The sequence below is a fragment of the Lactuca serriola genome, chromosome 1 (assembly GCF_051521515.1).
Source record: "Lactuca serriola cultivar US96UC23 chromosome 1, Lser_US96UC23_V15, whole genome shotgun sequence".
NCBI lineage: Eukaryota > Viridiplantae > Streptophyta > Magnoliopsida > Asterales > Asteraceae > Lactuca > Lactuca serriola.
Window position 1 is genome coordinate 94927976 of NC_136408.1, and position 14186 is coordinate 94942161.

The 14186-nt window shown below is 30.8% G+C and overlaps 1 protein-coding gene across 2 annotated transcripts; it reads left to right on the forward strand.

The window, feature by feature from the left end:
- Nucleotides 1–5116: 5116 nt before the first annotated feature.
- On the forward strand, nt 5117–6654 carry LOC145095463 (putative peroxygenase 3). Of its 2 annotated transcripts, none has more exons than XM_079033338.1 (6): nt 5117–5316; nt 5393–5542; nt 5621–5706; nt 5823–5917; nt 6000–6125; nt 6208–6654. In XM_079033338.1, exons 1-6 carry the CDS (start codon nt 5208–5210, stop codon nt 6359–6361), a joined length of 720 nt encoding a protein of 239 aa, XP_078889464.1. In that variant the 5' UTR covers nt 5117–5207; the 3' UTR covers nt 6362–6654. The 2 variants fall into 2 exon arrangements, with proteins under 2 accessions (XP_078889464.1, XP_078889468.1); XM_079033342.1 differs by having other exon boundaries at nt 5176–5316; nt 5403–5542.
- The last annotated feature ends 7532 nt before the right edge of the window (nt 6655–14186 follow it).

Genomic DNA, 14186 nt, shown 5'->3' on the forward strand with positions numbered 1-14186 from the left:
ATAAGTCACAAAACTTCTTGTACAAATCAATTATGCATAAATAATTCATTAATACTTGCCAAAAGTTTGAAGACTTGAATTAAGGAAAGTATTTCAAAAATTCAATTTTGAACAAAATGACAAATTTGAAATATTAAATTTATATATATAAATTAATTTATATTTTTTAAATTAAAAACAAATATTAATTAATTTACGTCACTCGCATAAACATGCAATTTAACATAAGGTATAAACATAAATATTTTATTTAAAAGTGGTAATTTTTATTATATAACAATTAATAATAAAATCTAATAATTATTTTCTCATAAAAACTATTCGTCAAAAAAACTATTTATTGTCGCCGCTTTGCGGGCACACATCGTGTGTGTGTGTGTGTGTGTATATATATATATATATATATATATATATATATATATATATATATATATATAGTGTGTGTGAGGTTCAATAGAGAACTATAATTGACCTAGGAACCAAGGAACCAATCTTTTTTTCAACTTTTAGAACTTATTTTTTATCAAAAAAAACTAAAAATACAAAAATTCATAACTTTTTATCCTTTTTCTAATGATATAAAATTCGAATTTTTTTTATGTCAAATTCACAATGTGAATCTTTGAAAATTGACAACGTGAATCCGGATTCACATGGTGAATACGAAAAATAGTTTTCACATTTACAATGTAAATATATGAATTTAGATAATTTTATATTTTTTTTTCGACAAAAAGTAAGCTCTAGAAATTGAAAAAAAAATGGTTTTTTGAAGAACCAATAATTATGGTTCTCTATTGAACTTTTCTATATATATATATATATATATATATATATATATATATATATATATATATAGAGAGAGAGAGAGAGAAAGAGAGAGAGAGAGTTAGGTATAAATGTTTTCACTATCTATTGTGTGCATGTGTGATTGATTTTGGACCAATCATTTTAGTTATTTTAAGAAAGTAATTAATGCATATTAAATGCTGAAGATGTAATTAATATCCATTATATCTTCAACATCTAATATGCATTAATTATTTTTCTTAAAATAACTAAAATGATTGGTCCAGAATCAATCATACATGCACACAATAAATAGTGAAAACAAAATAACCTAACCCTATATATATATATATATATATATATATATATATATATATATAGGGTTAGGTTATGTTGTTTTCACGATCTATTGTGTGCATGTATGATTGATTCTGGACCAATCATTTTAGTTATTTTAAGAAAGTAATTAATGCATATTACATGTTGAAGATATAATGGATATTAATTACATCTTCAGCATTTAATATGCATTAATTACTTTCTTAAAATAACTAAAATGATTGGTCCAGAATCAATCATACATGCACACAATAGATAGTGAAAATATTTGAACATAACTCTCTCTTTCTCTCTCTCTCTCTCTCTCTCTATATATATATATATATATATATATATATATATATATATATATATATATATATATATATATATATATGGGAAAAGGGAATATATGGTTATTAGGTATGTAGTGTTAGGTGTAGAACCCTTGAATACGATGTCGTCCTAATGGAAAGTCTATCCAATTTGTTTCCCGGTTTTGACGGTTCCTTACGCCTTCTTTGCCTTCTCACCTTCTCCCTTTATTCATTCATCGTTTCTCATCTTACCAGCATCCTATATTCCTATAGTAGTCGTTCTTAATTGTTGCAATCCAGAATCAATCCATGTTATATTTGTTCTCAATCACTTCAATCTGCAAATATCATAATTCATTCATGTAATCTAGAAATTAAAAGAACCATGTAATCGAATTACTTTATGTAAATATTGTTGGTTTTTCGTCTTTTCTAATTTTAAATATGGTTTTTTATTCATAAAATTAAGTTACAATCATTCGTCTTTTTCCTACAATTAATTGTCTCCTTACTATTTGTTTCAGTTTCTCATTCATTTTCAAATCCATGATGTGGAATTGCAATCATTATTGGGCATCGTTTCCTGTGTGTGCCACTAACCTTTTTTCAGTTTATTTAATCTAAAAATTATTATTATTATGGATAATGGCGTTTATGAATCTATTTATGCATCGAGGCTTTTTAATGAATTGCTAATTCATAGTGTATCTTTATTACAAGACATGCAAAACATCAAAAGGTACCACATGGATCAATATAAAAAAAATCATGACTTAATAGTTACAAAGTCTTAGAGTCGGTTCCATTAATTTGATTTACCTAATACACTTTCAAGAGATTTTGTAATTTGGCAAATGCAATGTAATTTACTAGATAATAAGTGTTTTTCACATAGACCTATTTGATTTTTTTGCTACTATTTCCTTAAATAACATAACTGTTAGTTTACCACAAACTCTGTTTTTTTCATCAGGCAGAGGAAGTTTTACAAGACAAAGAATGATATGGTAACATGTAGCTGCTATGGTGTTGTCATTTCATCGGCCTCATGATGAACTTGCTATTTTTTCTATGTTGTGTTTCTTCACCTGAAATTTGGATATCGGATTTTGGTTGTTGATGAGTTTTATGGTTAATTAAACTTTCATATTTAAGCCATGTTGTGATTTGATAATCATTCAAAATTATTATAGGCATCCCTCATTAGCTTCCTGCACTAGAAAAAACAGAAACTATAGAGTCCTAAACAACCCTCCATTCATTAAATGTGGAATAAAAATATGTTCCCAACAAGGATAAAATAGGACAGCAAATTGATGTCAATTGTAAGTTGGGTAAAATTCTTCAAGGATCTGTTTAGTGATTACAACTATCTTCCTTTGATTTAGCATAATATGACATTTCACTAACATAAGTGATTGCAATTACAGGTACATAAAGAATAGTAAAATTCATCGGTAAGAAAAAAAAACATTAAATTATGCACATTCACTTCAAAATAAATTGCATAAAACTTGAACAATATGTACAAGGAAGATATGAACTAAAATAATTACAAAAAATAAATAAATTAAATCAACTAGAATATATCTACTTTAATCACCACATAAGCACATATTCAAAGTTTAATGATTTCTGCTAGTTTTTAGTAAAGTATAAACTATTGTTGCTACTAAAGATGTTGCCCTTACACTAACTTCAAGCCTTCTTTCATGCTATTTTGTTGCTTTGCTGCTGATGCCGTATGAAAGGGTTTTCCAAAATAAAGACAGTCATTTGTACCATCAAACAAAGAAGAGAGAGTCATGCATCTCAACACCTCTTAATTATTTGAATGAACACTCCGACTATTCCAATGCAGAAAGTGTTGGTTTTTTCTGCATTCATTACCATCATTATGTATGTATACCACCAGTGGAAACTGTAAAAGGAAGCATTCTCAAGGACTTAATTACCTGGAATTTAAAAAACACAAACAAATAATGAAGAGTTTTAATTAAGGAGGACCTCATTTCCATTAAAAGTTAAGATTTATAATAACTAGTTTAAAGATGACAAATTAAAATTCAAAAATTAATTAGTGGGGCATTTCTTCAAACATTGATATGCGTCAAAAGAAAACCAGTTATCACATACAAATAACCATATGAATTGTAATTAACATAAAATCTAGAAGATATCTATTTTTACGGGATGTAACTAGGATATACCTAATACCTACCTACTGTGTTATAAGGAATTAACAACAAATTGAAATTTAATAGTGAGAAAAAGGATAACCTAATTGCATATCATAATAGTAATGACAAACGTGTGAAATCGAAGATGGAAGAAACTAAGAAATTAAATGGAAATGGAGAAAGGGAAAAAGAAAGAACTACAATCGACATCCTTAAAATCGGATTAACTTATATTAGGATTCCAAAGAGGGGATATATAAATTAACTTAAACAACTTGCAATGTAAGTCTACCTTTGTAAATCGATTTAGTATTGGGCATGCAACTTGCAAAGTAACGATGTGAAGATTGAGTACAATACTCCAAGACATTACGAAGATAAAGAAAGGAAGAAGTCGTTAAATATGGGAATGCTAACCGGAGGAAAAAATAGTCGCACAAGAGAAAGACGAGATTTAACAAATATTACACTGAAACGGCGACGTTTTATAGGTTCCACACCTAATATTAGTTACCCAACAGCCACACATTCCCTTTTCCCTATATATATATATATATATATATATATATATATATATATATATATATATATATATATATATAGGGTTAGGTTATGTGAGACGGCCTAATTTTGTGAGACCGTAAGACGCATTTTTTTATTTTTTTTTTATTTTTTTTAGTTATATCAAGTTCCGAAAATAATATTTAAAAAAAGAATTTTTTGATTTTTCCATTTATTTTGCATTTTAAAATTATTTTTAAAATATGTACAGTGTAATATTCTATTTAGAATATTTCACGTATTTTTCAAAAAAAAATAGAATTTTTTTTTATTTTTTTTAGTTAATTCAAGTTCCGAAAATAATATTTAAAAAAAGAATTTTTAGATTTTTCCATTTCTTTGCATTTTAAAATTATTTTCTAGAATATGTCAGTGTAATATTCTATTTAGAATATTTCACGTATTTTTAAAAAAAACGGAATTTTTTTTTATTTTTTTTAGTTAATTAAAGTTCCGAAAATAATACTTAAAAATTTTTTTTTGGATTTTTCCATTTATTTTGCATTTTAAAATTATTTTTAGATTTGGTCTCACGGTCTCACAAAATTAGAATGGTTTCAAATGAACCTGAACATATATATATATATATATATATATATATATATATATATATATATATATATATATATATATAGAGAGAGAGAGAGAGAGAGAGAAAAAGAGAAAAACGACCAAAATGGGAACATAAAAACGAACGGGTTGTTTTGGATAAATATTTACAGGATATTATATTGGTATTATATTTAAAAAAATCCTAATACTTGAAAATCTGACAAAATTGGTGATTTGGATGTTCAATCCGGTACGTAATCATGACTTGTCTTGAACATAAAATTTGGAATACATAATTAATAAGTGGTTCATAAAAAAAGAAAAAAAATAAAAAAATAAAAAAAGGCTAGTCCTATGCTATTTTCAACCTGGGTATTTGTTTACCCACACGATTCTCCTACCCCATTTTGCGTTTTCAACTTAACACCTATCCGTTGGTTGTTTCTCAATAAATACCACTAACATCTCTTTCTTACTCATATACAGAAAGATGGAGATTAGCAATGACCCTGCTGCAATGGCGACAATGGCACCATCGGCACCAGTCACAGCTCAACGACCTGTTCGGAGTGACCTTGAGTTATCCATTCCTAAGCCCTGTAAGTCTTTATAGCTTCTTGAATGATAATCTAATGTTTCTTTAATTAGCTCGACTGATTATGTGTTCTTCAAAGGACATGGCTAGAGCTATGGCTGCACCGGACATGGAACATCCAGATGGCACAAAAGAACACAGTGCTTGTGGCATGAGTGTCCTCCAGCAACATGTCGCCTTCTTTGATCAAGACAACAATGGCATTGTTTATCCTTGGGAGACTTACACCGGTAAACACCAAACTAAAACACCTTCCCGAATGTTTGATTTGAATATTATATATGAAACGATGCTCTCAACTCTTTCAGGGCTTCGAGCTATTGGGTTTAATGTACTCGTATCTTTAGTTTTGGGATTAGGTTTCAATCTAATATTTAGTTACGTTTCTCTCCCTGTAAGTTGAAGTTTAATTAGTCTATGTTTTTCCATGAGTTCAATCCTCTCAACTACATTCAAGTGAAGCTCATGTACTCTTCTCTACGTACTTTGATTGTTGTTGTTTGGCTGCAGGGTTACATTCCAAATTTGCTGCTTCCAATTCACATAGCCAACATACACAAAGGCAAGCATCCAAGTGATTCTGGGACATACGATACCGAAGGAAGGTATGTAGTACTCTGAAAAAAAAAGTATACGAATCCCATTTTACAAGGCATTAACATCATATATAATAAGTTTTACTTTTAGGTATCTTCCTGTTAACTTCGAGAATATGTTTAGCAAATATGGCAAAACAGCCCCAGATAAGCTAACCTTGAGAGAGCTATGGAACATGACGCAAGGAAATCATGTTGCATTCGATATTGTGGGATGGTTTGTGTTTCGATCACATCAAACAAAATCATTTTGAGCATTTTAAATCGAATATTAATCATATGTGTTTGATGTCAAGCAGGATATTAAACAAGTTTGAGTGGGGGCTTGTATACATTATAGCTAAAGATGAGGGAGGTTACCTATCAAAAGAAGCCATGAGAGGTCTATTTGATGGCAGTTTGTTCGAGAAACTAGCCAAAACGAAGGCAGCCAAAGAGAAAAAGAAGACTTGAAAGCCATCATGTCCTTGTGCCCAATGAAATAAAATCTGTACGCAACTACAAAACCATTGGTATCATTATACGCAAAAGGAAAGAAAAATACATATATGTACGCAATCTACCAGTGTGAAGTGTGTTGGAATAATGCAGATTTTTAGGGAGTCTAATTTAATATGGTTAGTAATGTTTGAATTAAATTAGGTGTCTTTTACTTATTGACTAAGGAGTTTTTATGTTTCCTATAAATTGATGTATTTTGTCTTTCAATTTTAATAAGAGCTTCCCTTAGAAAAATTAAATGTTCATCTGCATTTTCTATTTATCCTCCTATCATATTAAATAATGACAAATTGATTAAAATATTATTAATTTCATCAAATATGTCATCTATATATATATATATATATATATATATATATATATATATATATATATATATATATATATGACATATTTGATGAAATTAATAATATTTTAATCAATTTGTCATTATTTAATATGATAGGAGGATAAATAAAAAGAAAATGCATATATATATATATATATATATATATATATATATATATATATATATATATATATATATATATATATATATATATATATATTGATATAGTAGGATAACATTCAATCCATGGTCTTCCTATGGATAAAAAACACAAGTGCTAACCCCGCAATCAAATGGGCTGATTAGAACATATTTCCGTTTGGATAACCGGCGATCAAGACATGGAGTAGTAATTAACAAGGGCGTATTTCTCTTTCTTTTGGTGTTTGGATGTAATATTGGACGTTCTATTTCCTTCACATTTCCCTTCTTGTATGCATTACTTTTGCCTTCTAGCATCTTGCTCGTTGGCCTTTTAATATATTTATCGGTTCCAAAATAAAGGTAAGAATAAAATATACACTACAAGAAAAATACCCTTTAATGATTTGCAAACAATGACACTCGCTTATTTACGATACGCATTTTTGTATGTCCTTAAAAATAATGTCAGCCTTCCAAATTTTAAGGATAGAGGACACGCATTTTTGGGTGCCCTTAAACTAGTGTCTCAAGAAAAAAATTAAAAACACGGAGGGCGCTTTATCTTAAACGGCGTCCTCTGTAGGTGTCGCTTTATAATTTTAGTGAAACGCGCCTTGAGTAGATAACGGGGGAAAACGAAACCCTAAAATTTTGAAAACACTCTCACTTCTCCTTGGCCTCTGTAACAATTGTCGACCTCAGTACCTCACCTCGTCTCGCATTTTCGTAGCTTTGTCGAGAATGTTAAAGAGAGAGAGAGAGAGAGAGAGAGAGAGAGATGGAGAGAGAAAGAAAGAGAGATGAATGTGGATGAAATAGGCTTGGGTTCTTTTGTAATTTTCTTTTCTGTTTCCATCATCCTTGCAAAATAAAACCCTATGAAACCAATGCTTCCCACTCGTCTTTTCCGTCTTCTCACTTGCGTATGTAATATCTTCTCTTCTCTTATGTGTATGTTTTCTCTTAATTATTCCTTTGATTTCCTCCAGGCACCATTAAAACCATCACATGTAAGCTAGGGTTTTGTTAAGAACCATATGACGACCGCTCTGTTATCAGCGACCTCGACTCACTCACCTTTCCGGCCGGCAACATCACCCTCAACCTCACCCTATTTTCTTACCTAGTAACTTCATTTGTTGGAATACAAATTGTCTATCTATGAAGCCCTAGGTCTGATTCTTCTCACTATTCCTCAAATTGCGCTCTTCCTCATTCCTCACACAATAGACCATGAACACTAGACCCATCGTCAAGCTTTCTCACTTCCTTATATTTGGGTAATACTTCTACTACCAAAAACCCCCCTCTTCATTTTATTTCATGATTCAGTGTCGTTGAAATGTTTCAGGAGGGAGAAGTTATGGGCGTATAATCCTCTTTCAAACACACAAGGACCACTGTCCAATCCTCTTTCAACTTGTTTCTTTCCTTCTTATGATATATTCTTGATTGTGAGGAAGTATACAATCACTTAGGAACCATTGGTGTTACCAGAAAGCAGGTTCCCCTGTTTTGCTGCTTACACCTATTTGGAAACTATTTTTAATATGCTTTTATATACTCACACATTACTAGAAGATGTTTTATTCACTATTTTTTGTTATATGAAGATTTGATTCAATCTGTTGAAGAAATGTCAATATTCTTATCCAGTTGGATGTAATAGGAATTTATAAAAAAAAATAAAAAAAAAAAAAAAAAATAAAAAAAAAAAAACTTGTGATTTATTACAAAGAATGGACCATTAGAACCATTACATGTGTCCGTTTGATGCTTTTGTTATTGGTTCTCAAATGAAATAAACTCGTGTCATCAAGATGTGCCATTATTAATACATTTCAAATTGGTGATATCTTCTTTTGGTTCTTATCAGGTAGTTTCCTCTGAAGTGTTAAGGAATGTATCAGTTTCACCTACATCTTTGCAACCTCCTGTTCTAGGACAGCTGCAACATCAAGTTGCTTGGAGATGTGGGGTTCCAGGTTCAGTTTATGCCAATGGGTTCGTTATTCATATGTGCAGTGCTTCAGGTAAACATCAGTTTCCATTCATGTTTCTTATCCATTAGTTCTTAAATATTTTGTCATGTTATGTTTATCCAGCGTACTGAACAAGGTATATCCTCCGCCTCTAAAGAAAATGTTTGTCAACATGATGAAACCTAGATTCAGGATTTCACAGGTACAAATCGTTGACTTTTCATCTCCAGAGGCAATATTTAATTTTTTTATATATATGAAATATACATGTTGATATAGTATACGTATGTGTGAGTATGATTGTATGTATGTATGTTTATACAGGGCAGTGCAAGACAGTTATTTCAACGGTTGTAGGGACCAATGGAAGAGGATACACTGAAATCTCATTTTGAGAAAATTATTATGATTGGACATAAACAACATTACAGAAGGACACAAGTAGTCTATCAACAACTTTATAACTTAGGCCCCGTTTGATACGCATCTTTCCAGGTCCAAACAGATCTTTCTGGCTGAATGGACCGGAAAGACTGTTTGATTTGCACAAAAAAATGGGTCTTTCTCGGTAAGATATGTCTTTCCCAGAAAGCCCCAAAATCATATCTTTCTGGCTGAATGGGCTGGAAAGACAATTATGCACCAAACCCGGTCTCTTTCTTTCTTTCTTAGATTATTAAAATTTTTAAATAACTTTTTTAAAATTTATTTTTTTATTAAATTATTACTTTTTTCATCATTTAGCATAGTCAATCAGATATACAGTCAAACAACATGGTTTCTTTCCCAGTCAGAAAACTTTCCCATACAACACTTTACCAGAAAACACTTTCCCAGACAGAAACTATCAAACGAGACCTTATTTTATGCTATGCAATTGTTATTATTATGAATGATTCTACTATACTCATATAATCATTTTTCTGCAAAGAATGATAATCAGGATCCAAAAAAGTTGCAGCAGCCTCATATTTCTCATGCATTTGCTCTTTCTCAAGTCCGAGTGGGTTACTGGTTCTAAATCACAGTACTGGACCACCTATGCTTCCTGGATCTGGTCCCAGTCCAGCTCCTTCAGCTCCTGGTTCTTCCAATTTCATTCATGGAACTAATCTTCCCTTTGCTTCTTGCCTTGTTGGTGAAGCTATGATCTAACATTCACAAGGTAGATCAGCCAAAATTGTTAACAATAACTCTTTTAAAGTCACATTCTTGACTATTACGTTCTTCAAGTGTTTCTTGTAATATGAAATGTATTTTTTTACTTTTGTTTGAATCAGCATGGCAAGATGTAAAATTTTACCAAATGAGCCTGGTTGCAGGTTTGTTTTTTCTAGAAAGAAGGGTAAAATGGTCATTTTACCTTCTTCATATTCAGATCATTCATTCAAGTACAAGAGGTAAATATTGACTTTTGAATGCCAAACTTCCTGCTTAATATAAACTCACAGATATACTTTTATTACCAGTTGCAACATACCTTTTTTATCAGATTTGTAGTAAATGACATATTGTTTGTATATATGTTTACAGCTACCTTTTCTCTGAAGATTTCTCTTTCACTAAATTACAAGTTTATCATACTTATGATCTTGTTAGTTTTCACTTTCCCATAATTTATGCTAAAATATTAGTTTGGATTTTGCATCTATGTGAATGGGGCTTGAATTTGTAGTTGGCACTAGCATTATGCATTCTATTTTGTTTCATAAGGGGGTGGGGCTATATATCATATAATTGAAATTTGAGAAAGAAACACTTCAATTTCAGGGTTTATTTAGCCTATGCAGGTAGTTTCTATATATATATATATATATATATATATATATATATATATATATATATATATATATATATATATATATATATATATATACTGCTTCTTGTGGTTATGCATAATGTGAATGAGCTTAGATGAAACAAGTTTACAACAAATGACTATTATTTATGTATAAGTTTCTAAAGGTGTTGTTTCTTTTTGAATTAAATGAAAACATGATTTAATCGGTGAAGTTATGTATATATGTATTTCTTTTTTACCCTATATAGAAACGATAACTTAATACGATAAAAATCCTTAAATCACTTGCTTTACTTTTGACTTGATTTGAGTTTTTAACTTTTTGTTTACTTGTAGCTTCATACCAAAATACTAGTTAGGGATCATAGAATGAGGAGGATCCAAATAATCCTAAAATCTTTAGACATGGCTAGGTAGAGAGGAGATGAAGCATGCGATGAACATAAGAAGAGTTGATTGGATCATGGTTGGATTGAAGCAGCTGAACCATGGCTGACTGGTCTCACTCACCCCCAGGTTTCAGCCATGAACAGAAGAAGAAGAGTTTACAGAAGGAATCAAAGGAGGGTATACCAAAAATATAGAAAAACACTTTTACTTTTAATATATTAATTTAAAGAAAGAAAATTCTTATATTTGGTTTTCGGTTGTGGTTGGTGTGGATGCTTCAGAAGCAGAGGAGTTTCTTGAGTTGGAAACGAAACCTCTGAAAGCCTTGCCATACGTTACATCTGGTCAAACATTTATTGCATTCAAGAAACAAGAAGGTGTTCCAGTTGTCGACATATTTTCCAATGTCTTGAAATTCTTCATAAAGAGGTAATAATTCTTTTTTTTAAGAAACAAACAACTCAATCAATGTTTTATTTGCAGGTTTATCTCTTGACTGGTGAGGTGGAGGAATATGGAGTAGAAGACAAAAAATAAACTGGTGACGTGTGATAGCTTGAAACAAAATCATCTAGGAACATAGGTGAGTGCTTCAAGTGGTGTATGAATAAACACAAGTACTAATTCCAAATCAACATATGTAATTTGAGTTCATATGAACTTTGCTCCTTTTTTGTTTTGATAATTATCCATTTTGAATATTATAGTATTTCCATGGGACCCACGGAGCTCTATTCTCAATCTGCTTAAGTAATTAAAAATTCCAACTGTAAACTACGAGTTTGGTGCAAGCTTCATAGATCCAAAGGTAGGTTATTTATGAGTTATGACCCTATGTCATCAAGGATCTTAGTTTAATTATTAGAAGGGTAGCTTTATAATTGTTTGATGTGTTGTAGTTAATGCTTATTGGAAGATTTTTAACTGATGGACGAGTAAACGTCGGAGTGAAATGTGACTTGTCTAAGAATCTTACCATGAAGATCAATGCTCTGGTAGAAGGGTAGATTAGTAATTATTAGTTTACTATTTACATATAATACACATCAAGCATTTTTTTGGTTGAATGAACGTTATCGATAATTCATTTTGTTTTTCTTCTCAGCTTACAAGTGAGCCACACATGTCTCATGGAATGATCAATTTTGACTACAAGGTAAATTATTAGTCTTGTATGTTTTAAAAGTTTTCCAGTTTATTAAATTATGTCATTTTATTGGTAACTATTTTTGAAATTTGTATGCAGGGCACTGACTATCGGACTCAATTCCAGCTATAGATTTGCTTCTTTCTTTATTGTTACTTACTTACATACATCTTTTTATAGGTTCGACATATAACGACTAAAGATTTCCTACATTTATGGAATGAATGGGAAAGTTGTGGAACTACTCATATGATAGACAAAATAAAACATAGGCCAAAGCTTCCAACTAGTATAACATTCAAAATACTCTAGAATAACAAGTTACATCTATCTCCACTTCATTATTCCAATAAAGCCATTTTCTGCAATTTTCCAAAAGGTACTATTTTACCCCTTTACCAATATAGAAATTATGTTGCTATTTTCTGAAATTTTCCAAAATTCAATATTGTCCATATATTGGCTATATGCAGATGGGTGTATGAAGGAGTTATTTATGATCCTCATGATGAGTTCTTCATTGTTAAGAACAAATCTCTCCAAAAAGTACTATTGTTTACCCCTCCTACAAAGTTTTCCAAAAAATACAATCTTATTTTTACACATGCTAAAAAGTACGATTTTACCCCTGCTACTATAGGAGAGTCTGACCCAAGATTATGATGTTATGTATTAGAGACAAAGATACACTCTGAAAGATGATATCCCTTCTTTCCTTTCAAATTCATCTTAAACCATTTTAACAAGAATGAAATGTTTGAATGTTATGAGAGAATGTGGCCACAATGTTCAAGTCTTGTTTTTTTCTATATCCTTCAATTAGTTACATTTTTCGTCCCTTTGGTATGTTGTTTCTTACAAGTATGGTCGAACAATTTTATTTTTAATATTTTGGTCCTTAAAATGTTGTTTTGTCATGCTTTCGGGACCCAAAATCTAAAAAATCAAACTAGTGGACCCAAAATCTAAAAAATCAAACTAATGGACCATCATCTCTTTTATCCTGTTGATCCCTTTTGTCTTCTTATTAGAAGGCTTCAAGTTTACATTTAATGGTTGAATATTAAACTTGATAAATACTTTATATTTTAATGGAACCCGGAACACCACATGGATCAAATATCATATCTCAAGTGCGGTCCCACATTCTTTGGATGGAGAAAAGGGTAATTTCGTATTTTACAACTAACATTCCATGTTCGATTCTTCTAATAATTATATTTGCATATTAATTTTTTGACTTTTATTTGATCAGGTCACAAGAATTATCAGAGCAGGGGTTCATTAGTCTTAAAGAATTATGAAAGGCAAGATGCAGCTCTACTTAGTTGGAATTTGATGTTTATCATCTTTGTGTATATCTTCTTAGTTTGTATAGCATTACATTGCAGAAGGCGTCCCTTAATAGCAATGTAGTATTAGATTATATAGTTAGGGAAAACCTCTTAATAACAATGTATAATTAGATCTCCTTAATATCTATGTATTACAATTTTTTGACATAATGTTATTGGATGAAATTGATTGTTTTTGTATATATTTGTTTACATATTTTTGTATTATGTGTAAATCAGTATCGTAAAGACGCGTCGTAAATGCATATCGAAAATGGTTACTGAAGTTTATGAAACGAAAATGTGTGTCATCTTCATTTATGACAGGGGCTTCCTTGATACGCATTGTGTGTCATAAATACGCGCGTCGTAAGGTTACGACATGCAAATACGTGTCATCTTCATTTATGGCAGGGCCTTTCTTGATACGTATTGCGTGTCATAACCGCGCGTCGTAAATGCATGTCATAAATGCGCGTTGTAAATAGACGACGCGCAAAAGCATGTTGTCTCTCTTTATGACAGGGCCTTCCTTGACATGCATTTGCGTGTCGTCTAAGCGTTTTTACGACACGCATTGCGTGTAGTAAAAGGTTGTTTTTCTAGTTGTGATAAGAGGATATTTAATTTCTCTCTCTCTCTCTCTCTCTC